The following is a 23,495-nucleotide window of genomic DNA, read 5'->3' as shown; positions in this document are numbered from 1 at the left end:
GCCAGCCAGCAGCAGCATGGGCAGGATGGGGCTGAACAGCAGGTGACAATTGCAGCCAGGTGTCACAAGCTGCTGCTGACTGTCTGAAGTCTTCATCTAATAAACCATAGATTGGCCCACTAATGGCAAGGTGCTGCTGTCTACAGACTCTCCTCATTGGACCTGATTTATGCCACACCATCCCCTTTCTCTATGAATCAGCTCTTCCATTGGAAAAGACATCTACTGTAACTCTGGCCCTTGGGCTGCTGCCATCACGGAAATTGCTGTATGGATTGGGTGCTGCATGAGAGCACACAGGGCATGGTGGGGACAGGAGGTGAGCCAGGATGGAAGATCTACTGGTCAGCCAGGAAGCAGATCCCAAAGGCTCTGTCTGGCAGCCAGGGCACTGCAGAGCACAGACTCCTGTCCTGTGGGACACCTGCCACTGTGGCTGAGACTGCTGGAGCAGCATGTGGCAGCAGCACCATGGCAACTGGGCAGAGGTGTCGGGAGGAACAGGGGAGCACTGGCCCCTGGGTGCAAGGAGGCTGAACCAAGTGTGGTGGCAGCAACATCTGAGAGCTGCCTGTGGCCTACCAGGGACAAGCTAGGGAAAAAAAAATATTGTTATGCTAATCGTTTGAGCAAAGGTAATGAGATCTCATTTGGTGCTGGTCCCCCCTCCTTGCTGCAGTGTATTATTATTATTAACATAAATAATGTTAACGGCACCATCTCAGCAAGAAGCCAGGACTAGCTCCTAGCTAGCCCAGCTAAAAGTAAGCCTCAGACACCTGGATTGAGTGGAGATAAAACCACAGGACAAAAAGGACAGACCAAAGTGCTGTAAGAGAGCGAGGCTCTGGCCACAGCCCAGGAAGGCCACCTTTGCTGTCACTGTCACATCAGTCAGGTCACCAGCCTGGGGTTGGGGTCAGATCCTGGCTCAGAGGATCCCTGAGCACACAGCCCTGCCCCTCCACTGCAGCTCAGCCCAACCCTCACACAGGGCTGATGGAATATAGTGCTTGGGAACTCCCCCAGCTGCTCTTCAGCCCTGTGTAAACACAGGGGTAGCACCAAACCTCTCTGGAAATGCAGCAGGAGGCTGGCAACTCCCTTCTGTTTACAGCCAGCTCCAGCTCCTGTTAGGGACCTGCGACAAGGCGTGCTGTATTTTTAGAAACAGTCTCTAGAAACCAAGGGGAACTAGACATGCAAGTGGCAGAGGGGCAGGCACCAACCTCAGCTCAGCCCAGACAGTTTAGGCAACCTGGCACCACTGAAAAAGAAATATTGCCACCCACCAAGTCAAAATAAAGAAGCTGATACTTAAATCTAACAGCAGCATGACACACAGCTCTGCTCAGAGAAATCTTGCCTCAGGAAGGGGCTGAGGGTTTGCCCTGTGACCCAAAACTTGATGCAAGGGAGCAACAAAAAACACAACTACAAACACTATTTTAAACATCATGAAACTGTATTTTATCTCCTGAACACAGTGACAGGCACCCTTCATCCCAGGAGGGAGATCCACAGAAATTTCACGTGTACACCAATGAAACTGCTCACCAAGGATCGACAGCCAGAGCCCAGCCTGGCAGGGATCACCTGCCTCCAGCACTGAAATGGCTCCACCACCTGCCCACTATCCCCTGCTCCCCACCACCATGAACTCCTCTGCTGGGTGTTTGCACTCACAAACTTCTGTGTTTCCCTCCGAGATACTCCAAAAAAAGCAGTGCTCGGCCATATGATTGTAGTCCTTTTGATCACAGATCTGGGAAAATTTCACCCAGATCTTGGAATGTGTATCCTGGAAAATGCATCCAAAGCAACCTCCTACAAAACAATCGACATTTCTCTTGGTGCAGTTGTTTCTTTATGTGTAGCTGACCCACAGCAGCTGCTTTGGGATGTGTCTTGGTGCAGATTTGTTTGCATTGGCACAGCCCAGGCAGCCCTGGCCCCGCAGCCCTCGTGTGTCTTCCTCCGCAGCAGCTTCCTGCCAAATCCATTTCTGGGGTGATGAGCTGAGGAGCAGTGCATCTCAGGAGCAGCACTGGAATGTGAGCAGACGTTAATCCACAGCTTTCCTGAACAGACGAGTCTGGGTCTCCACACTTGGTTTCCTGCCCAGTCCCCACAAAGCTGCACCTTCTGCTGCGGCTGTGCTGAGTGTCCTCTGATGCCCCAACAAAAACCTTTTACTATCACTGCTTTCTTGCTGCATAAATTGACATTTTCTTCATAGGTTTTTAGTGCCACCCTCTCTCTGATCATGCAGTGACATTATCCTGTGCTACATCACATCACCTTGTGTGACAGGGCAGGAGATGGCCCCTCTGTCCACCTGAGGAGCAGGACAAGGCAGGAACTGACATGAGCTGAACACACATGGACTCATCAATACTGCCCTAAGAGGAAATTTTGGAAATGCAATATACTCTGGTGGTAGCTTAACGTCACTAGGAATAATAAAATAATTAAGTCTCCCAGACTCCCTCTCCAAAGAGGCTCTTGGCAGCCTCAAAGACCGAACTAATAAATCCTTCTCATAACTCAATCTCAAACAGCGCTAGGAGAGATTTTGATGTCCCTTCCCTCTCCCACACTCACAGGGCCCTGTGAGCATCAGTCTCCCCCTTCTCCAGCAGCTGCTGTGCCGTACCAGAGCCTGGGAACACGGGCTCTGGGGAGGAGCACCCGGCTGGGCCTGCGGGCACACTGCTGCCAGAGCTGCCCCGAGGGAGCAGACCTCCTCCAGCCCCAGATGGTGCAGCTGGTAGAAGAAACATCCTGTTTTTCCCTTCTGCCTCTTCCTTCTCTCGAGTTCTCTGGATACCAGGCCACAGCACCACTGCTGCTCCGCTGTTTGCTCAGCCCCGAGGAGGTTTGATGCTCTTTTACACACACACACCCCGGCCCGGTCAAATGAGCATCTGCGCTGCTTGTGCTGAGAGGGGCATCCCTGCGGGGCTGGAGGAGGCTTCCTCTATCCTCAGGCAATCCTCAAATCCTAACATTTTGCTTTTGATTGTTAGGATTTTCAGATCTTCTATCACCCATTACATGCTCTTAATGAGACCTGCAGAGAGTTCAGACATCTGCTTGCCGAGCCCTTGAGCCCTGGAGTCAGTAGCTCCATGTGTCACTCCATATTACCTAGCATTCCTTCCAGGTTGCCGGGCTTGGATGCTTGTTACCATCCCTTCCAACACAATTAGCATTTCTTGGAGAACATGATTTCAGGCTTTAATTGCCTTTGATCCTGCTGTAATCAATTTTCTCAGGCCAGAAAGACCCAGCAAAAGGCGAGTTAGGAAACAGAGGATGGTGAATGTCTTTGGAATGGTACCAGTTGGATCTTAACACAGTCAGCTTCTCTAATTCCATCTCTTCCTTTAGTCACTCCTTATGATGGGTACCTTCTTCCTGGATGGGGGCTGTTGTTACCACAGGTGACATTTACTCCTTGTCTGATGGATCAGGAAGTGTGTGAGCGCTCCCCCAGACAGAGCAAAAGCACAGAAAGAGAGACACCAATAGACAATGGTGCTGTTTCCAAAGCCCAGCTCTTGCCAACCACCCATAACTCAGCTCTGTGGTCACCTGCAGGGACACCCTTGGTTTTTGCATCTCCAGCCCAAAGCACTGGAGCCAGCAGCTCTGTGTGCCACAGCCAGGACCTCAGAAGGAGCCCAAATACTGCTGCCATCTCAGCCCCCCAGGCTCTCCCACCATTCCAGGTGCTCCTGCCCTGCCTGACTGCAACAGGAGTGCTCTGAGCCAGTGCTGGTCCCCACCCTGCTGAGAAGTCACTTCCCAAGGTGGCTTTCTGGTGGCACGAAGGAGCCAAGTGAAGTAGGTGCAAAGCAAAAGAGAGGATTTAAGCAAGAGCTTAGAGAATCCATCTGTGCTGACATCCATCAGTGTCACTCCTTGGCTGCAAAAGCAATATTTATAAATCACGTTTCAAAACTGGCTACAAATTTGTACAAAGAAACAGATGGGCTGGTGGTAGCAGTTTGTCACCACTGATATTTATACGGGGGAGTAGAGACAAGTGCAAGAGGGGTGAATGCAGGAGAGGGAAGCAAAGGGGGAACACAAGGGAGGATGCAAGGACACCTACGAGAGCAGGGGCAAAGGTGAGTGTACCCAGGGCAGTCGATGGACTGGAGAAGGGGGCAGAAATCAAAGGGAGGGAGATGGCACCAAGGCAACCTCTTAGAAACGAGGAGTGCCTCCATCTGCCACAGGCAGCCACCTCCACTTGCTGTAGAAGACAGTACTGCTCAGCAATTGGGAGGGTCTCCAAACACTCTGGGAATAACCCTGCAGCAACAACATTTGTTTTCCCAAGAGCAGGAGGCGGGAGGTGATGCCAGCTTTTACTCATTTTATGCAGTGTTACACCACACAAAAAGCTCGAGGGATCATTTAGCACAAAGAATTACCCTGTGCCACAAGAGCCTCATCCCACTCAAGAGAGCAGCAGCTCCGGAGGAGATGGTGGCACACATGTCCTGAATCTACTGTAATGCCTGCTCTTAGGCCACTGCTGTGGACCCCTACACAGAGCCAGGGAGCCAAGCAGCCCCTGCTAAGCTCCATACACCCCCAGCCACGTGTCCTGCCAGACGAGCAGAACAGTGGTGGTGGCTCTGGGATGGCAACCTGGCCATGGCAGACAGCCTGGCCCAGAGCTCAGAGCCTCAAGAGGGTCTGGGCAGGGATGGATACCCGGGTGTATGATGGATACTCAGTGCGTCTGAGCACATTTTTATAAGGTCCTTCAAAGAAAGTGAGGGAAGTTAATCGCTGGGTGTGGGGAAAAATCTTGCTGAGGATTAAAGCCTGTTTACATGATAAGAAGCAAAGGTCTTCTGAACAGCTGCCCTTGAGCAGAGGGGGAGGGACTCAAGTCAGGGACAGCTGTGCTACTCAGGACACAAAGCAATATCCAGCTGTGCTACCACCACATCTGAAGCTTTTCCATTTTGACTGTCCCTAATAACGCTGAACCAAACACGATCGAGCAAGCACGATCTTACATCAGCACAGGACTCCTATGATAATCTCAGAACAAACTAAAACAGGCTTTTGACAGATAAAGCTGCAAAAGCAGAGAAAGAAAATGGTTTTAAAAGAAAACCCAACCAAAACCAAAGAAGAATTTCAATGTGGTCTGCTGGCCCCTGTGAAAAGCACATGCACACGTGGCTGGAGAAGGTCCCAGTATCTGCAGGGGACCCTGATGTACAATCTACTTCTACAATCAACACCTAAATTCACCCTAAACACCAGACAAAAATAGGAAGCATCCCAGTAACTACTTTTCTGGATTGTTACTGTCCACACAAATGCGGTCTGACCTGACAGCCTGCAAAGTCCAACAGCAGCCAGGCTCAGCCAGCAGAGCCTGCATAGCACCCCCAGCACTCACAGCAGCATCAGGTCACCCAGGATGAGCTCCTGAGCTCAGGGATGGAGAGAGCCCCAGAGCTGCCCAGAGGAACAGACAGCTCTGCCTGGCTGTGTGTCCCAAAAGAGAGGATTAACCCCAGGAAACAGAGGAACTGCACACCCCAGAGCCACCACACCACAGGGAATCATGCTTTGCAGGCTGTGTCCCAGAGAACCCATTGTGGCTGTGGGCTGGCTACAGCATGGCCCCACTGCCTCCCAGGGCTCTGGAGCTGGTCCCCTTCACTGGGGGCACAGGGCTGGCCACCACATGGCAGCCTCAAGACAACCCATCCTCCAGGATTTACCTTGGAGAGGGATCAATCATAACGCTCAGAATGGGAGTGTGTTCATCTATAAATCCATATACTCTCCTTGCCTGCAGGCAGGTTGGAGATTTCCCATCAAGAAAGGCACTGAGAGCCCTGAAAATACCAAAGACTTAACCAGACAGCATGAGAGGAGCTTTGTAGCTGCTTGCAGCAAGGGATAAAGCTCGCAGAGCCTCCTTGAGGAAATCCAAGCTGTTAGCTGACCAGTCCCACCATTTCAGGTTGACAAGAAGCTCAGCAGCATGCCTGAAGCACCCAGAGCTGGCACAGAGGAACCATAACCCACATCCCTCTCCATGGCCAGAGGTGCTGCTCAGTGTGAAGGGTGCTGGGTACAGCAGGACTTACCCTGGATATCCAGCAAAGAGAAGTGGTGGTTGTTGGTGGCTTCAGGTGCCAATGTGAAGTAGAAACGATGGCCGCTCTGAGGCTCATCCCGGTCCACAACGCTGATTGTCTGGATCAGCTGTGGGGAGAAGGCAGAGGTGAGCACCAGTGCTGCTTCCACAGCCTCTCCCAGGGTCCCACAGGCAGGGTCCAGCCAGAGAGGGACGAGCCTTCAGCCCTGCAGACGGGCTCAGTGGGACCAGCAGAGTGACTCCCACTGCGACAGGGGATGCACAGGAAGGCTCTCAGGCAGAAGGGAACAGATGGGAAAGCTGGCACTGGTCCAGATTGCTGCCTGCAGCCTGAGACCAGAGCTGGGGGACTCGTGCTACCTGGCCTGGCTTGGCATCCTCACACACAGAGGCTTCATAGGGGGTGGCAAGCTCAGGTGGATTGTCATTGACATCCAGGATCCGGATCCGGAGAGAGGCCCTTGACACCTGGGAATGGTTATCTGAAACAGAAAGAGAAGCTTCAGGACAAAGGACCAGCTGTTGCTATCAGGGAGCAAACACCCTCATCCCCATCTGTCCAGAGGCCATCGTGGCTGCTGCCAGTGCTGCACCTCTGCCTGCATGTGGCACAGACTGTCTAGAGGACAGCAGCACCTCTAGAGCATGCTTCAGCCTCATTGCACCCTGCAAAAGAAGCCCTTGCAAAACTGCTGAAGCCTGAGGCTCATGCTTACCACTGGACTGTGTGCCAAGGACTCCTGAAACACCACCTGATCTACCCCTGGAAAATGGGAACAGGCCAAAGCTAGTCCCAGCCATAAGGGTCAGCCATCCAGTGGTGAGGATCTGTGCTCCAGCAAAACAGCACCAAGATGGAACAGAAAACTTGAATGTGAGATCACCCTCTGACCTGGATCCTGATCCATAGGTGCTCGAGACTGGCAGCAACACCTGAGGGCTGAACAAATGGAGCTGAGATGTGAAACAGCTGCGATCAACTGAGGGCACAGCTTGGTGGTGAGATCTGTCCATCCACCTCTGCTGTGCCCAGGTGACCTGGGGTCAAATGTACCCCACTGAGGCATGAGGCTCTTGCCCAGGGACTCAGGCCTCTTGTGCTGACATGGGTTTTGTTGCCAGTGCAGCTTAAACACAGCACCATCCACCAGCTGGCATGAGGGGCTCACACAGTAAAACTGAGGGCAGCCCTCTCACCCTGGCACTTCCCAGCCCAGCCTCACACAGGCAGTGGTCCTGGGGACCCCCCCTCCCTTGGGGTTCACTCTGCACGTGGAGTGGGGCAGCATTTACACCTCCACTCACTGCAGCATCACTGAGCTGCACACACACTGCCGAGGGACACTGAGCCCGTGCCATAGGATTATAAATCACTCTGGAGGGCCTGATGTTTGCTGAAGCACCTCATATATCTCCAGAAATGAGAACTCCCTCTTACTCCATCTCCTTTGTTTTACCCAGAGGCTGCACCTGTGACAGAACTAATGCTTCTCTCCACGCTCAGGCAGGAGTTCTGCTGCCTGTTTGTCTATAACATTAATACTGGCCCCAACAGATCAGGTGGGGGAGGACCCAGGGGAGAGGAGATTTAGCGCTGCTCCATAATTAGCCAGGAATCTAAGCCCCCTCCCCAGAGCTGCCTTCACCCGGTTCTCATGTTATCACTCCCTCTCACCCAGACCAGCTGCTCTGGTGATTAGATAGTTGTTTTTGGGGGAGGGAGGCTGAAGTCGTGACTGAAAGCCTAGAACTATGTGTTATTTTAAAAGGCATATTGGTGCAGTGAAATAAACTGCAATTGCTTGCAGGAAGAAAGAAAGGGGGAGGCAGCGGGGTGAGAAGGGAGCCCGGGGAGACAGCGGGGTGTGTGCTTGATGCCCACAAATGAGCAGGAAGAAAAAGGGTTCAGTTCCTGCAAGAAGGAGGATGACAGCATTTCATCACCCCCTCCTCAACCCACAGGAAGATGGATAACCATCCCCGCTGCTCAGCTCTGGAGCAGGCTGGGATTGCTGAGAGAAAGACGAGGAAAAGCAGAAAGAGAGGAAAGAAAGTAGAGCCTAAAAGGAGGAAGAATTCAGGATCCCAGCTATCCCCCTTCTTAACAGTAACCCAGAGGAGGAGCTTCTCCCTTAGTGCCCCACAGTGCGGGAGCCAGCTGTGAGCAGGAACCAAACCCAGCACTGCCGAACCCTCCCCAGGACCTGCTGGGATCCTGCGTGCCAGGTCTGCACATCCAGGTGATCCTGAGCAAAGCAGCTTCTCTTGGAGAGTATCTTCCCCACCCCCTGAGGAGGGATGTGTGTGCCAGAGCCAGGCAGAAGCACAGGGCCATGCTGGTCCAGCTCCAGCTGCAGAGCCGGGAGCGCTTGGAGCCGCACACGGAGCGGGGTCACGGCCGCTCCTCGGCTCAGAGCTGAGCACCTGCAGCCATCCCCTCCCGAGCCAGGGGTGCGTCCTGCATCCCTGGGCAGGGCTCTGAGACAGTGACCTTTCTAAATGCACCCTGTCATATTGAAGCTCTCCTTCTGCCCTTCTAAAACTGCTGAAGCCTGAGGCTCATGCTTACTCCTGGCTCAGTGACGGGGTCAAACTTTGACGTGTCCAGGAACATCAAGGTTAGAAAGGCAACTGCTGCACTCTTGTCTACCTTTCCAGTGAGGCATACATCAACTTTTTTTTTTTTATTATTTTGGCTGTAGAATGTATATTTGAAGGTTTCTTAATGCTTTATCAACTTTCCCCTTCCTTTGAGTCAGTACCTAGATTTACAGGTGGAAAAAATGAAAAATGGTTGGATGTATTTGAAAGAAGTTATCTTCAAAACATCTGAAATATGTTTTTTGTAACAGTGGCATAAACTGATATTATGATGGTCAGAAGTGTGATTAAGATTGTTGGAGCACATCTGTGATGAAAGGCACAAAGCACTCAGCTAACACAGGATTCACATCAGCAAGGTCAGAAACTCTGGCTTTCTCTACCTGTGTGCATGCACCCAAAATGCCCCAGCACAGCAGCAAAGCTCAGCAGGCAGGTCCCAGTGCCAGGAAGAGAAGCAGAGGGTGGATGAGGCTGTGGCATGGGTGCTGCAGGCACCTGCCCTCGAAGAGCTCTGTGAGGAGCACCTGGCCCGTGATTGAGGCGAGGGCAGCATGTGCTGGCTGAGGGCAACTGGAAGGGAAAAAAGCCATCTTCCATTTCAGCGTCTCTCCTCGGTATTCCAGCTCAGCTGACTGACATGCAAATTAGTTTAATTATTTCTTCTTCTAAAATAAATTATATTTTGCAGTGGCTGCAATATGTTGTGTCAGGCAAAATTACATTCAATATTTTTAAACTAATTGATGTCAGCCTTGAGAAAACCTGATTGACAGCAGCGAGAAAACTAGGCTGCTACCTAAACGCTTTCCTAAATTAAAATTAAACATGCCGTTTTTCTGCATTTCCTTCAGGAGTTGGAATGCTATTAATCTGAAAAGACTGAGGAAAGAGACATGGAAAATACACAGAACAAGAGGGAGACGCTGGAAGCACAGCCGTGCAGAATGGGAGCTCCAGGCTGGTGACTGGCAGCTGCCTTTGCCAACATGGGAGGAATTATTTCAGAGCCACTGGAGCTGCCGTGCGTGGGGGACAGAGCTGTGCCCGGTGCTTCCACGCTGCTGCTCTGTGCCTGCCTCAACACAGCCACCAGCGTGGCTCAGGGTGTGCCACCCCTGCCCAGGTGCCATGTAGCAGAACAGGCTGCACTGGGACAGGACTGGCAGGGATGGGACAGGCAGTGCCAGGATTCTGCAGTGTGAGATGGTCACAGTCCTGCTGCACGGCAATCATCAGACCAAGAGTCAAATGCTTCAGGGGAATTTTCATCCACATCCCAGAGTATTTGCTTATTTAATTAATCATGTAAGTAAGTAATCTGAACAGTACAATATTCTCCTCTTAAATATTCAGATGCAAAACACCAACTTGCCCTCTCCCTGAGCTGCAGACAGCTGAGTGCTCACAGGAGTGACACCGAACAGCTCTGGGCAACTGCTCAGCAATTCTGTAGCTCTGCAGCAGCTCCCAGGGATGGGAAGGGATTGACAGTGCTTGGTCACCCCTGCTGTGGCAGGAAAGGAGAGGACTTGTGGTTTCTGCTGTGCCAGGATCCAGCCCTTACTCCTCCAGACCCTCACACGATCTCCCAATAAAACACTTTACATTTTTACACTCAAACCTCTCCTGTGGAGCTCCAAATCCAGCAAATGCCATTTTCCCTCCTCCTCACACACACACAAAAGTGCTCAGCAGCTTCTCTAGGTCTGAGGAGAGCCCAGGGGACCATGGGCTGCCATGTGCAGCTGCAGCACCTGGAGCAGACCAGCTCAGGGACACTGCTGGGCACAGCATCCAACCTGCTCTTCTGTGTCAAGACCAAATTGGTACAATACTGAATTCCAAATTTTTACATTAGTAAGGAAGTCAGAAGAGGCAGGAGTGGAATTTACTCCTCACTATCTCATCAAATTGGGTGAACAAAATGCAGACTAGAAGACTGGGATGTGCCACTCTGCTCCCCAGCCCTGATGCCACGGCTCTGGGGCACAGGGTGGGTTTGTAGCTGTCGGTACAAGTCCTGCCTGCAGACCAGAATGCTGATGCCAAGGACAGAGCAGGGGCATGCCAGGGATATGACTCGTCTGACAGGTGGCTATATCAGAGGCTGGAGCTGAAAACGTGGCTCCCAGCTGAGGGGAAGCAAAGTGGAAGCAGCAGTTAAGCCAAGTAACATATAAATGGCTCTCACCTCTCCTGAGTCCTGACCAAACTGAGCAGCATGAGAGTCATTAAATTGCATCCAAACACAATGCTCTGATTAAAGCCAGTCTCCAGCAGGAAGATTTATCATCTCAATTACCAGCAGTGGACACAGCAGTCAAGGCCTCATCATTTTACATGAGCAAAGAGGAAAACAGGAAGAGAATCACTAATATTAGCCCAAGGAAGGTAAACAGCTTGTGAGGGAGATGAAGATTTATCTGTGGAAACGCTTGGCCTGGTCCCAGGCCAGATTAGCTGAACAGCCCCCATGCTTCCTGCTGGCTGCCTTGCTGCGAGGCCAAACACTCTGCTGCTCCCTGGCCGGCCAAGGCAGCTCCTGCTGGGGTGCCTGGATGGGGGGACAGAGCTGCCCTTGCTCCTCATGGCAGCAGTGGGAAGCCCAGACAGCTCATGGGCACAGCTGGGCACCTTCTGCAGCTTTTCTTGCTTTCAGAGGCAAATACACTCTGGTATCTGCAGGTGGGAAATAACCTGGACACGGTCTCTGCTGCAGCGGGTGCCAGACAGGGCTCTCCAGGGTGAGGGCACAGCTCCTGTTGGGAGCCCCACAGGCTGCCCGTGGGAACAAGTGCTGTCCTTCAGCCTGCAGCGGTCAAACCCTGCCCAGGACAGCCCCAGCAGCAGAGCAGGAGGGCAGCTCAAGGAGGCCACAGGAATGCAGCATCTTGCTGCAGCACACCCCAGGCCATGTGACTGGTGCCATGGGAATCCAGCGGGCCCTGGCACCATGGGAATACAGTGGGTACAGTTCCCCACCAGCCCCAATGAGCTGATGCACCAGGCACAATCTTGGGCAGCAGGACTGCCTCCAGGTTTGTTCCATTCCTCCTGCCAAGTTTACATCTCACTGAGGAAAGAGAATGTACGACCACTTGCATCTGATGGAGTTGGGGATTTCCAGCCTTGTGGCATCCAGCTGCACCCCACATGCCCATGGTGAGCACCACAGAGCCCTGCCAGCACCCCTGGCCCCAGATAGCTGTGTGCCAGGAACTGGAACTGCACTGCTGGATGTGCTGCTGCCAGCCTGGAGGTTCCCAGCTGCCCTGCATTCCCTGTTCCCACTGCCATGGCTGTTCCCACTGCACCAGGCACAGCCTGACAGCTGCTGCACAGCCCCGCTCCCAAACCCCTCCATCACTCAGAAGGCTGTACCTTTACAACTGCCCTTTCCGCCAGAGGATTCAGACATAAATTGTACTTTAAATTCAATATCAGTCATTAATATTTCATGATTACAAAACGTTAAGGATAATGTCACTGGGAAGAATGTCTGGGCAGCTAAAATGGATGAGTCAGAGCTCACCATGGGAGAAGTCAGAGCACTGAAGAGTCTCCCTGGCTTTTGAAGCGATCCAGCCTGACAGGCTTCCCTGCCAGAGGGGAGCTGCAGCATTTACTGACTTGTTCTGAAATCCTAGCCACAGCGTGTAAATATTGTCCTTCTGATTCTTGTCACCTCACGTTTCCTCTGGATGCTGAGTTGTGCTGCAATGCCACCATCCCCTCCTCCCTGCAGAGCCTCCCCATGGAGCCCCCAGTACAGGCCACAGCCAGAGAGTGCAGGGGTCACTCCCATCACCCAGCACAGAGCATTGGCACAGAGAGAGACTGGGATGCACCACGGAGACAGGGATATCCCCTCGGGGCAGTGGGGGTCTGGCCAGGCCCACTGACCCCTCCTCTCCCAGGGCCATGGGGCCTGTGCCCTTGCCTGGCCAGAGTGGGTGGCAGGATCTGACCTCTGGGACCTAAGTCAGGCTTTGGGCTGGATCCTTGAACACGAACAGCAGCTTCAGCTCTCAAGAATGAGCAAAGAAACACTCAGAGTGAAGCCTGGGGAAGGCTCCTGCCCACAGACAGACAGGCCTTGGCACATGTCAGCAGGGATAAGGAGGTGCTCTGCAGCCACAGCAGCTCCCTGGTACCCACTGCAGGGCAGAGGCAAAGCACAGCGGGGCCCAGGCTACCCTGGTGACTTGCACATCCAAAATATGGAAAACTTTGAAGAATACGGCAACACCTTTCTGTTTCCCAGCACGGTGCCTGGGACAGTCTGCTCCCACAGTCCCTTCCCACTGCTACAGCCCCAGGACCTCCCATCCATTCCCTCTGTGCCAAGCCTGCACCACCCCAAGCACACAGGAGGCATCCAGAGCTACAAACCCTGGTGCAGGTACAGTCTGTGAATCCCAAACATTGGGAGTTCTGGCAGAATCAGGTGCTGATGGTCCCACAGTGCCACAGGGCTCCAGCTGACAGGACATCCACACACAGCACGTGACTGATGGGGGGAGGCAGGTGATGTGAGCACAGCCCCCCGGGAGCCCCCGGTGCTGCTCAGCAGGTGTGAGCACAGGCAGCAAGCTGTGCAGGGATGACTGGCAGAGATGGTGCAGAGATAACACAAATTTGATTAGTGTTCATCAAATATACTATTCGACCATGCTCCCTTATTAATGCTCGACTCAGGAAGAGTATTTTTAGGTTGTCTAGGGAGATGTCAGACTCAGCGCCGCTGCATTTATTTTTCTTTTTTACTTCAGTGTTGATTAACACTCGTGTTTTGGCCACCCCTGCAATGACAGCACCCATATTCCTCCTCCTGCCCCAGTCCACTTCCGCTCAGACTCTGCTCCGCACAGCATTTCTCCATCTCACCTGCTTCCATCGCCAGGACAGTGATGTTGTGCCACCCTGCTGTCTCCCGGTCCAGCACCTTTCCTGTCACAATAGCCCCAGTTTTGGCGTCGATGTCAAAGATCCTCTCGGCATCCGTGCTGCGGTCGATGGCGTACCTGTGACCAGGCAAAAGGGGAAACCGTGAGCAGCTGGATGTGCCAAGCCCACCCTTGCCACCAGCCCCAGGAGTACTGGAATCCAACACCACAGGCCCTGTATCACTGCTCTCCTTGTCCTGTGTTGCAGCACGGTACAGGGATGCCATGTTTCTACCAGGCTGCAAGCTCAGAGCCTTCGACTAAAATCACAGTGTGGCTTTTGGTGCATAAAGTGGAACTGTGCACAGACTTTGGACAAGGGGAAAAACCTGCTGCGAGGGGAACCTTATGTTCTGGATAGACAGAGCAATACAGAATTTTTAGGCTGTAACTTCACTCATGACTCTGGGAAGCTTCAGTGCTGTAGGTTCCAGAAAAGCATAAACCAAACTGAAGGTTGGGCACCCCTGCTCGAGGAACCCATCTCACCTACTGCCCTCTCTCCTGCTCCTGCATCCACCCAAGTGAGACACCCAGAGGGCAGCACACAGCAGGCTGTAAGCCAGATCTGCAGGCACCTCAACTGCAGCTACAGCTGGCACAAAGCACAGGGACTGAACACGTGCAACTGGTGCAGCAATCCTGCCAGCAGAGCAGTGGGCAGCAGCCAGCTCCCCCCCATCAACACAGCACATCATGCCAGCAGCTCCAATATTTGCCCTATTTTGAGCTTCCCAGTCCCAAAAGGAACAGGCTGATGAGCTCCTCCAGCTCTGGCTGTGTCCAGCTGCTCAGCAGAGACCCATCACAGGTGGCTCTCACTCTGCTCATTCAGCTGCTTCAGCCCTGCCCCGAGCAGCTCCTCCTGAGGGTGGGACCCACAAACTCCCTGGGCTACCTCCAGAGAGCACGGTTCCACTTCTCCCCAAGGGCAACCCCACAGCTCACAAGGAGTCACACACCAGGTGTAGCCCTGAGCCTTCACCAGGACACCACAAATCCATGCATGTCCCAGTGGCATGTCCTGCATTTCTAACCATTACATGTGGAATGGAGCAAGCCAACATTAAATCAGGGCACAATGAGATGTGAGCTCCTGAAGAAAAGGGCTGGAAGGGAAGTCTGATCCAGCTGAGGCCCTCGAGCACAGCCATAGCACAAATAACACAAACCACCACTGCAATCAGAATTAGAAATCCAGAAGGCCTGCAAATCACAAACAATACAGCATAATGTTATTGTGTACAGCATCTTTCACACACACTGAATCCCAGAGTGCTTCACAGAATTAAATAATACAAGACAGCAAAGAGTACAAAGGATAAATTACCAGAAGGAGGGCTGTGAATAAATTAAAGCCTTCAGTCACATGTCCAACCACAGAAGGAAGATAAATGTAGAGACAAAGCAAACTGGAAAGCTGGTGAGGTAGGACTGAGAGGCCACATTGGACAGGAGCAGAGCAGGACAGGCTCCAGGCTAGCAGCATGTTCAGGACAGGGGAAGTGCTCCATGTGCTGCAGAGCAGTTTTCCAGCTGTGGGTCCATGATCCACATGGCTCACAGCCAAGGAACATCAGCTCACCTTCATGCACAGGTGATCATAGATGGCCCTGTGCTGTTCTGCCCCTTGCTCTGGGATGGGACCAGCTGCAGATGGGAGTGCCTCTGGCACAGCCCCTGTCCACCCACACAGCTCCATCTCTGATGGAGGCACACAAAAAGGCATTCCTACACTGTTTAAGATGTCATACAGTATCAGATTACATTCCCTAGCTCTCTCCCTTTCAGACAGATGGGGAGATGAGAGAGTAAATACAACAGCACTCGCTTGTAGCCAAATAAAAACATTAAAAAGTCACTAAATTCACTTGCACCCAGCCACCATCTAGTACTTATGTAGCTGAATTCCTCTTCCCCCTTTGCATCTAGAGGTGATTGACATTTCTCACAGAAAGCCAGGTGCAAGCTCATGTATCTCAGCACCAGCTACTAGGGACTGCCTGCATTTTCTGCCCCAACTCCCAGCTGGCAGCAGAGCTTTTACAGGCACACAGCCAGCTCCAAAAGGGACAGTGACACTGTCTTGGCATGTACTGCAGCCTCTCATCCCCTCTCTGTTCACTCACTGCAAAGGAAAAGGAGAGGTATGGCCACTCTGAATTGTACAAATCAGTCCAATGTTCTGTTGGAAAGAGGAACAGACACTGGGATGACAACACCCAATACCTTTCCAGTAGCATTACTAATTCTACATAACTGCTTCCATTGCTCTCCCACATTACCTGACCTTGAACATGTCCTGCCTTCCACTCTATTCTTTCATGCTGTTAAGTTCAAGATGGTACTTCACCGTCCCCACAGCTTCCCTGCCTCTTGGATAAGCACATGCCTGTTTTGATCACACTTCTGTCACTGTTGCATAAACAGAGACATCTGCAAAAAAAATAATCTACAGAGAAAAACCCAGCTAGTGATGGCAGACACCCCCAAGCCTGGACACATCTGACAGGGCTGCCTGCCCAGCCAGAGGGCAGGAGGATGGCATGGAATGTTCAGTGTAATACCACTGGGAACCTGTTCTTATGCTTTTCCTTGCTTTGCTGCTGAGCTTTTCTTCTGCCCCTTCTGAATGGTCTGTGAAGGACATGCTGACTGTACCCCATGGCCAGGCACAAACCAAACCTCAACTCTGATCCCTTTGTCACAACTGCTACAGACAACTGTCACCTTCTCAGTACTGCCCCAGGGAAGGAGACAGAGCTCAGCACACTGCCTTGGCAGGGCTGACCCTGCTGCCACTCACTGTGACTGTGGAGGTGGCCAGTCCAGGTTGGGTCTCCAGCTCTCTGCAGGTGCCAAAGGCCATGGATGCTCTGGAGCAGTGGGCTGGCGTGGGAGCTGGGGACTGGGAGGGTGGCACAGGGATGTCCATCCACCCCAGAAAGCCACAGCCATAACCTGCTCAGAGCTGCAGATCCCACAACAGACCTCACCTTCCAACAGCTTCCATCTCATCCCACTCTGGAGTGAGCAGCGCTTTGCTGTGCTCACTCACATCATTTTATGCAATACAACCTTTACCACCAGCCTCTCCACCTCTGCTCCAGCTTCATATTCACCCATCCCACTGAAGTCAAACAGTGCTTCTCACCTGGGAAGAGGCAGCATTTAATCCCTCATCCTCCAGGTACTCAGAGACAGGACCTATGCTCATCTCTCCTGCAGCTGGCTGGTGCTCCGTATCTGGAACCGCAGTCCCCAGCTCTGATTGGGATGCGGACCTTGTACTCCATTTCCCTCTCTTCCTGCTGGCACTGCCTGTTGGTTTGGATGTTACAAGTGACTGTTTAATTTTGACAGCTTTCTTGGTGCTCATCTTTCCCATCAATGCATTTCTCAAGCAGTTTGTTTCACTTCTCCCCCAACACAACAAGAAGCACATTTTATGCCATGTGTTTTGTTAATAGGGAGCTTTTCAAACACTGTATGAAAAGCTTTTTGTTGTGTTTGTTTTTTCCTCCTCTCCCTTTTGTATTGAAGCAGGTTGTAGTTCTTGCTGTGCTGTTGGAGTCTATAAAATGTCCATGTCCAACACGTGTCTCTGGATTTTGTGAATGCCAAACAAGAATATCTCTGAGAACCTTAAATCCCAAGCAACATCTTCCCAGTGCTGATAAAGCCTGGAATGCACACAATCAGAGCACAGGCTCCCACTGCAGAGAGAGAAACAAAAGGCTCCCATACAAACAGCCTCATACACACAGACAGTCTATCACTGTATTACTTCATACAATGGCTCAGCTGAGAAAAACTGCACTACGCCCAGAAAACACACAGCTAAAGCCAAAAAGCCAACTGGAAACTAATTTTTTTTTTTTCTGAGAAGGAACAGTTCCAGCCTTTGATAGGCAAAAAAACAAGGATGGAATAAAATTAAAAGGACCAGACCTTTAGGAGGGCATTTCCCACACTGGTACCACAGAAGGTTTTGTGCCCCACAGAGGGTTCATACAGCTGCTTGGTCATGCTCAGCTCAACACAGCACCCTGCTCATGCACTGGTGTCACTGGGAAGGTGTCCTTCTCTGAGAAACAGGGTCATCTCCAGGTGCCTCCTCACAGCCAAGGCAAGCAGCTGTCAGGGGCTCTGCAGCCGATGTGCAGCTGGAGTGAGGCAGTGAGGAGGTGCCGCAGGGACACCCCTTCAATCCTCACGTCTTTGGAACGGGTCACTGTGACCCAGTCCAGCTTGTGGGAAGGATTTATTCTCAGACCAAGTCGCTGCATCCTGTGGGACACATGGATCACCAAGAGGGCAGGGGAACATCAGGTTGGGATGTGCCTCTAGCAGTTGTTTTGGGCATTGCAGCAGGAGCAGCAGAGGATTGTTCGTGCTGGCCTGGGGCTGAAAACAAAAAGCCAAGGGCACCTCCCTTCCCATTTCGCTAAAAATATCTCCCAAACCTCGTTACTGGCAGTCCGGTGTCAGCAGGACCTGGAAACCCTGACAGAGCTGATTTCTGCTCTGCTGTCTCTGGCAATCCTTGTTCTTTCCCACCTCAAGGGGAGAGTGCATCTCGACGTGACGGGAAGTGGTGGCTCTCCCCTGTGCCCAGGCAGAGCCAGCACACAGACCCGAGTCCAGGAGAGCAGCCACTGCAGCAGCACAGCCGTGCCTCTGCTCCCACCTCTGGCAGATGAGGAGCAGGAAGTTAAAGGGATCCACTGAACTGCAGCAACTTCAAAGGATTCTTACCAGCTTCAAGGCGATGAGGATCAAATGCTGGTCATGCCGTCAGGACCAGGTGCTCTCTAATGTATCCGAGGTGAAGTACAAGTGCTGCCTTCTTGTGACTGTACTTCCGAGGAGCACACTTGAAAGGAGAGGTGACTTACTGCCGTCTCCTGCTGACGGGTTAGTGTCACATCCTGCTGCTGCAGGGTGCTGGCATTAATGTCTGTGCACTGCTTTGAAGCTGTTAACAGCTGCCTACGCAGCAAAGAATTTTATTAAATTACCTGGCTAGCCAGAGGACAGGGAAGCAGGAGGGATCCAACTGTACCTTCCTCTTGCATTGGTGCTGCATCAGCACGACCAATATTGAACTGCAGGTCCACTTGGTACATGTTAAAATGTCTGTGAAGGCTCACCCAGCTGCACTGTCACTGCCCATGACAGCAGGGACTGAGCACAGAGGGAGTGAAGGATGGACCAAGTCCCACAGGGCAGTGTGGGGGACACAGGATGAGCTACCTGCCTGGGGATAGCTAGAGGCAGGACACGTCTTTGAATGCATCAAGCCTGACAAGGGAAAACACATGGCAATTCCCAAGCTGCTGCAGATGCCTGGGAGTCCTGTTGGCTGAATCCCTGTCTCTGAGCATGAGGCACTGCCTTGCCAGCACTGAGCTCACTGTAGGAGAGGCTCCCAAAGTGAAGTTTGGGCTCCCACCATCTCTCTCCTGCCCAGTACTTGAATCTGCTTCTCTCTGGTCCAAGTCTCCATCACCTTCTGTACAGCATGAAGAGACTCCCTCCACTGCTTTCTTTTTGGTCTGTATGCAAACAGTGCAGCAAGCTCCACAGGGAAGCAGCACAAAGAACAAGAAAAAACAAGAAAAAGAATAGTTCTGTCCCTTCTGTCCCCAAGGTCCCTTTTCTACAATTACAGATCAGAAAATAAAATCTATGTTCTGCAGCACTGCTGGAAACAGTCAAGTGAAAAAGCACATGCACCTGTGCACACACACAGGTACGTGGACACACCACTCTCCTGTCTGTCTCCCTGGCAGATATGTGTTCAAGGGCAACAAAGAAAGAAATCAGACAGGTAGCCTGACTGGAGAGGGACTGGAGAGTCACAGGACAACGTGAGCAGATGTTGAGAACACATTCAGCACCCACTCGTGCAAGCGGTGCAGCACTCACATACACAGTTCCTGGCACACCAAGGCTGATTTCATTCACATTCCCCCCCAAGTCAACTCTGAGCATCCAGCTTTGTGACACAGTACTCTCTGCTAGCTGCCAGGCATCTGTAGATGGCAGCTTTCCATGTGTAAATGCATTTCTGAGCTTTCTAACCATCACAGTGTTTGTTTCCATGAGGATCAGGAGATCTCCTCACCCCACCAGAAAACAGAAACCCATGGCTGCACAGCACTGAGCAGGGTGCCCCAAACGGGCATTGGAGAACATCATTTAATGCAACCACGTGCTGTAACCAAGCCCTCTCTGGCCTGTCCCCCTCCACCCCATATCCCTATCCCTGTCCTTCCCAGTCTGTTGCTGTGGGGCTGACTCCCTGCAGAGCTCTCAGCCAAAGCCTGTGCTGCTCCCTGGAAGTGAGCGGCTCCACGGGCGCCTGCAGCCCCGCCGGCACCTGGCACCAGAACACACATTTCAAGGAAATTTTCCACACATTGAGGATGTTTTCTGAACACCAGATTTTCAACCCAACTGCTCATGACTCAGGCCAGTTGGCAGGGGCAGAAGGCTGCTTTGTGCCTTAGGTAATAACAATTTAACAAGGTAACAATCTCTTTAGCCACAAATTAAATGGAAATGGGAAATGTCCTGTGCAGATAAGCTGCTGCCTGGATTATGTCCCCTGCCCAAATATAAACTCCTCTGATCTTTGATCCTATGCACACATGCACGCACACACAGACAGGCTGTGGCTCTGCACCTCCCAAGCCTCACCTCATTTATCACCCTTCACCACTGTCCTCCTGCCACTCCCAGTGTCTAGTCTGTGTCAGGTACCACTGCAGATACCTTGCTGTCAGCAGCAAGGACACACAGGCATCACCCAGGCACCTTCCCTGACACTCCCTTGCACTCACAAAGCCATCACCTGCCAGTGACGTATCTGCCACCGAGACCGCTGCGCTTGCTCGTGCACAGGCTGCCACTCACCTGCCAGCTGCCTGTCCCACGAGACACTCATCCACATGCAGCACTTGCCACTTTTACCTGCACTCTCCCACCTCCTCTGTCCCTGCCATGGCCACAAGCCCTCCCAGGGGCTCCACATGTCCCTTGCAGATGACCCCGTGCCCACGGCTGGAAGGGGGATGATGTCAGGTTTGGACAGCTGCTTTACCGGACAGGGTGGTTTGCTGTGTCCGGGTCCAGGGCAGTGACCACCCCCACGATAGATCCAACATGTGCATCCTCCTGGACCTCCATCAGGTTGGAGGGGGGCCGGAACTCGGGGGGCTCATCGACGTCCAGCACTGAGACTCGAACAATGGTCTGGTCCCGAAAGGTGCCCAGGTCCACGAACCGCGGGTCCACGAACTTGTTGAGGGCCTCCACCACGACAGTGTGCACTCTTTTTGACTCGTAGTCAAGAGGCTGGGACAAGGGAAGAGGGTAAGCCACAGCCAGCCCAAGCAGCCCCTCTGCTGCCCCTTCCTTCACCAGAGACACCAGGGCAGCAGCACTAAAGCCACTAGAGCCACTAAAGCCACCTGCTCTCAAGCAGTGCCCTTGTAGCAGCCTGGGAGCTTTTGCTTTGTCCTTCTGCCAGCAGCACCCAAACCAAGGGGGCAGGAGGAAGCAGAAACCATCAGTCCACTCCCCTCAGGGCCCCTAACAGGGTGCCTGGGCTGTGAGCAGCCAGGATTCACTGGGAAGACAGCACAGTGTGTGCTGCACATGAGCGAGTTTTCATCATTAATCACCCCACTCTTATTTCTACAAGGGAGGCAAGCTGCATACAGTGGCCTTGAAGAACAATCATTCTTTTCTGCCTGCACCAAGTATTTGCTTGATTGTTTTTGCCACCAAAAGCAGATATAGTTAAAGTGCTTCTGGTCAGGTACAGGAATTAGGTGGGCATTTTTCTCCTCTAACAGGTGCTATCAATAACAGCTGTAAGCATTCCTCTTTATAGTGCTATGCATGGTGTCTCCTCTGCACAGCTCACTGCTTCACTGCCACCCCCAAGCCACCCTGGGGGACTCCAGCAGGCACTCTGTGCTGCTCCTTCTCAGTCTTTCCTCCCTGTGTTTTGCCATGCAGGCACAGCAGAGACAGGTCTCTCCCTGCATCAGCAGGCATAAAAAAGCAACTGCTGCTGCTAGAGCAGCACTCAGAGCATTTTCTTCAATTCAGATTCAACAGCAGCAGTCCCCAAAGGAAAGGGTCCTCCTAGGGACCTGTGCCCTCCCTACTCAATCAAGACTTCTCACCTTCTGTACCGTGATGACAGCCTCTTGGGTATTGCTGTCCGTGGTGACTTTGAACATCTCCACCCCCTCCTCATCCTTCACTTGATATGTCATGTCCGTGTTCTCTCCGACGTCAGAGTCCTCTGCCTTCACCCTCCCGATGGCAGTGCCCACGGGGGCCGTCTCAACAATGCTGAACTGATACATCTCTGGAGGAGAAATGGGTACCAGGGTCACTTCTTCTGCCTTTGAACCAGCCCCAGCCTTCACAAACTTCCCTGGGGCACCTTTGGGCTGTGAGGGTTGCTCAAACCCCACTGTGTCTACAGTCCAGAATGCCCCAACAAAAGAAGTAAATACACCAGCCAAAACCAAGGGCTGAGGGAAGATAACTGGGGAGCACTGACATTCTAGATGCTGTGTGAAGTAAGGGCTGATTTCTCTGCATGGACACTGCCCTGAAATCAGTGCTCTCTGATTCCTTGCAAAGATTGCCTTGCAATTTCTGATTTCTAGGAGATGCAGCCCAAGAGCTGAGCCTCCTCCAGCTGCAGCCCCTTCCCTGGCCTGCCAGCCTGGAGAGGCCAGGCCACAGCTGAAGTGCACGGCAGAGCCCTCACAGCCCACTCCTTGCAGCAGGATCACCCTGCACTGTGTATGGGGAGGGTCCCAGACCAGAAACCAGCACCAGCCACAGGCCATCAGCAGCAGGTTGGAAAACAGAGCTGTGCTGTGACAAGGCTGCTGTCCCTCAGCAGTGTCGCTGTCCTTGCACTCTCACATTCTCACACAGCAGCCAGGAGGGGCCAGGCCAGCAGCCAAGTTCCAGCCCAAGCTCCCAGAGGGGACAGCAGCATGGTGGACCTTGCTGGCTTCCAGCTGCTTGGAAGAGCTCAGGAAAGGGCTGGCCCTGCTCTCCTACCACACAAGCCATGCCTGCTTCCAGGACCTGCACTGGAGCAGGGATCTGCCACCCACTGTGCTGCCAGGCAGGGACACATTCACACCCAGGCCAGGAGCTGCCATGGTCCTTTGGTATTGTCACCCTGCCATCAGCTGGAGTGGCCAGGCTGGCTCAGCCTGTAGGTTCCATCCCACCACCCACAGGGAACCAGGACATGCTCCAGAGCCCACCCCCACGGCCAGCAGGACTTACTCTGAGGGAAGCGTGGTGGGTTGTCGTTGACATCAGTGACCACGATGGTGACCGTGGTGGAGCCAGACAGGCCACCCAGCTGTCCTGCCATGTCTGTTGCACGGATCACCACCTCATAGCGGTCCTGTGTCTCGCGGTCCAGGTCTGCCACGGCTGTCCGGATCACACCTGGAAACCAGCAGGACAGCTGAGCACAGGCAGGTCACAGAGCCACAGACAGGGTGAGGCTGGAAGGGGTCACTGGAGATTACTTTGGACAAGATCCAGACCTAAAGAGGATCAGCTGAATCTCCCTCTTCACACAGGGCAGTTGCTCCAGGATTTCACCAACCTTCATGGCCCTTCCCTGGACTCATTCTGGTAGGACCACAGAATCGTATTTGGTGTCAGATACGGCACTTGCATCTCAGCAGTGCACAGTAGAAGGGACTGTCACCTCCCCTGACTGCTGGGGACACTCTCCC

The 23,495-nt window shown here is 52.7% G+C and overlaps 1 protein-coding gene across 2 annotated transcripts in view; it reads right to left on the bottom strand.

The window, feature by feature from the left end:
- The window catches only part of CDH22 (cadherin 22), a 58,269-nt gene that overhangs the window by 5,712 nt on the left and 29,062 nt on the right, over positions 1-23,495 (bottom strand). For both annotated transcript variants that reach the window (XM_015647708.2, XM_015647707.1), the window contains 6 exons: positions 23,032-23,199; positions 21,897-22,084; positions 20,804-21,057; positions 13,637-13,773; positions 6,506-6,627; positions 6,135-6,252 (listed from right to left, as the gene is read on the bottom strand). In XM_015647708.2, the coding sequence (XP_015503194.1) occupies positions 6,135-6,252; positions 6,506-6,627; positions 13,637-13,773; positions 20,804-21,057; positions 21,897-22,084; positions 23,032-23,199 (987 nt within the window). The remainder of the gene's footprint in view (positions 1-6,134; positions 6,253-6,505; positions 6,628-13,636; positions 13,774-20,803; positions 21,058-21,896; positions 22,085-23,031; positions 23,200-23,495) is intronic.

This window comes from Parus major, chromosome 20 (assembly GCF_001522545.3).
Source record: "Parus major isolate Abel chromosome 20, Parus_major1.1, whole genome shotgun sequence".
Taxonomy (NCBI): Eukaryota; Metazoa; Chordata; class Aves; order Passeriformes; family Paridae; genus Parus; species Parus major.
This window is presented reverse-complemented; position numbering and strand designations above follow the sequence as displayed.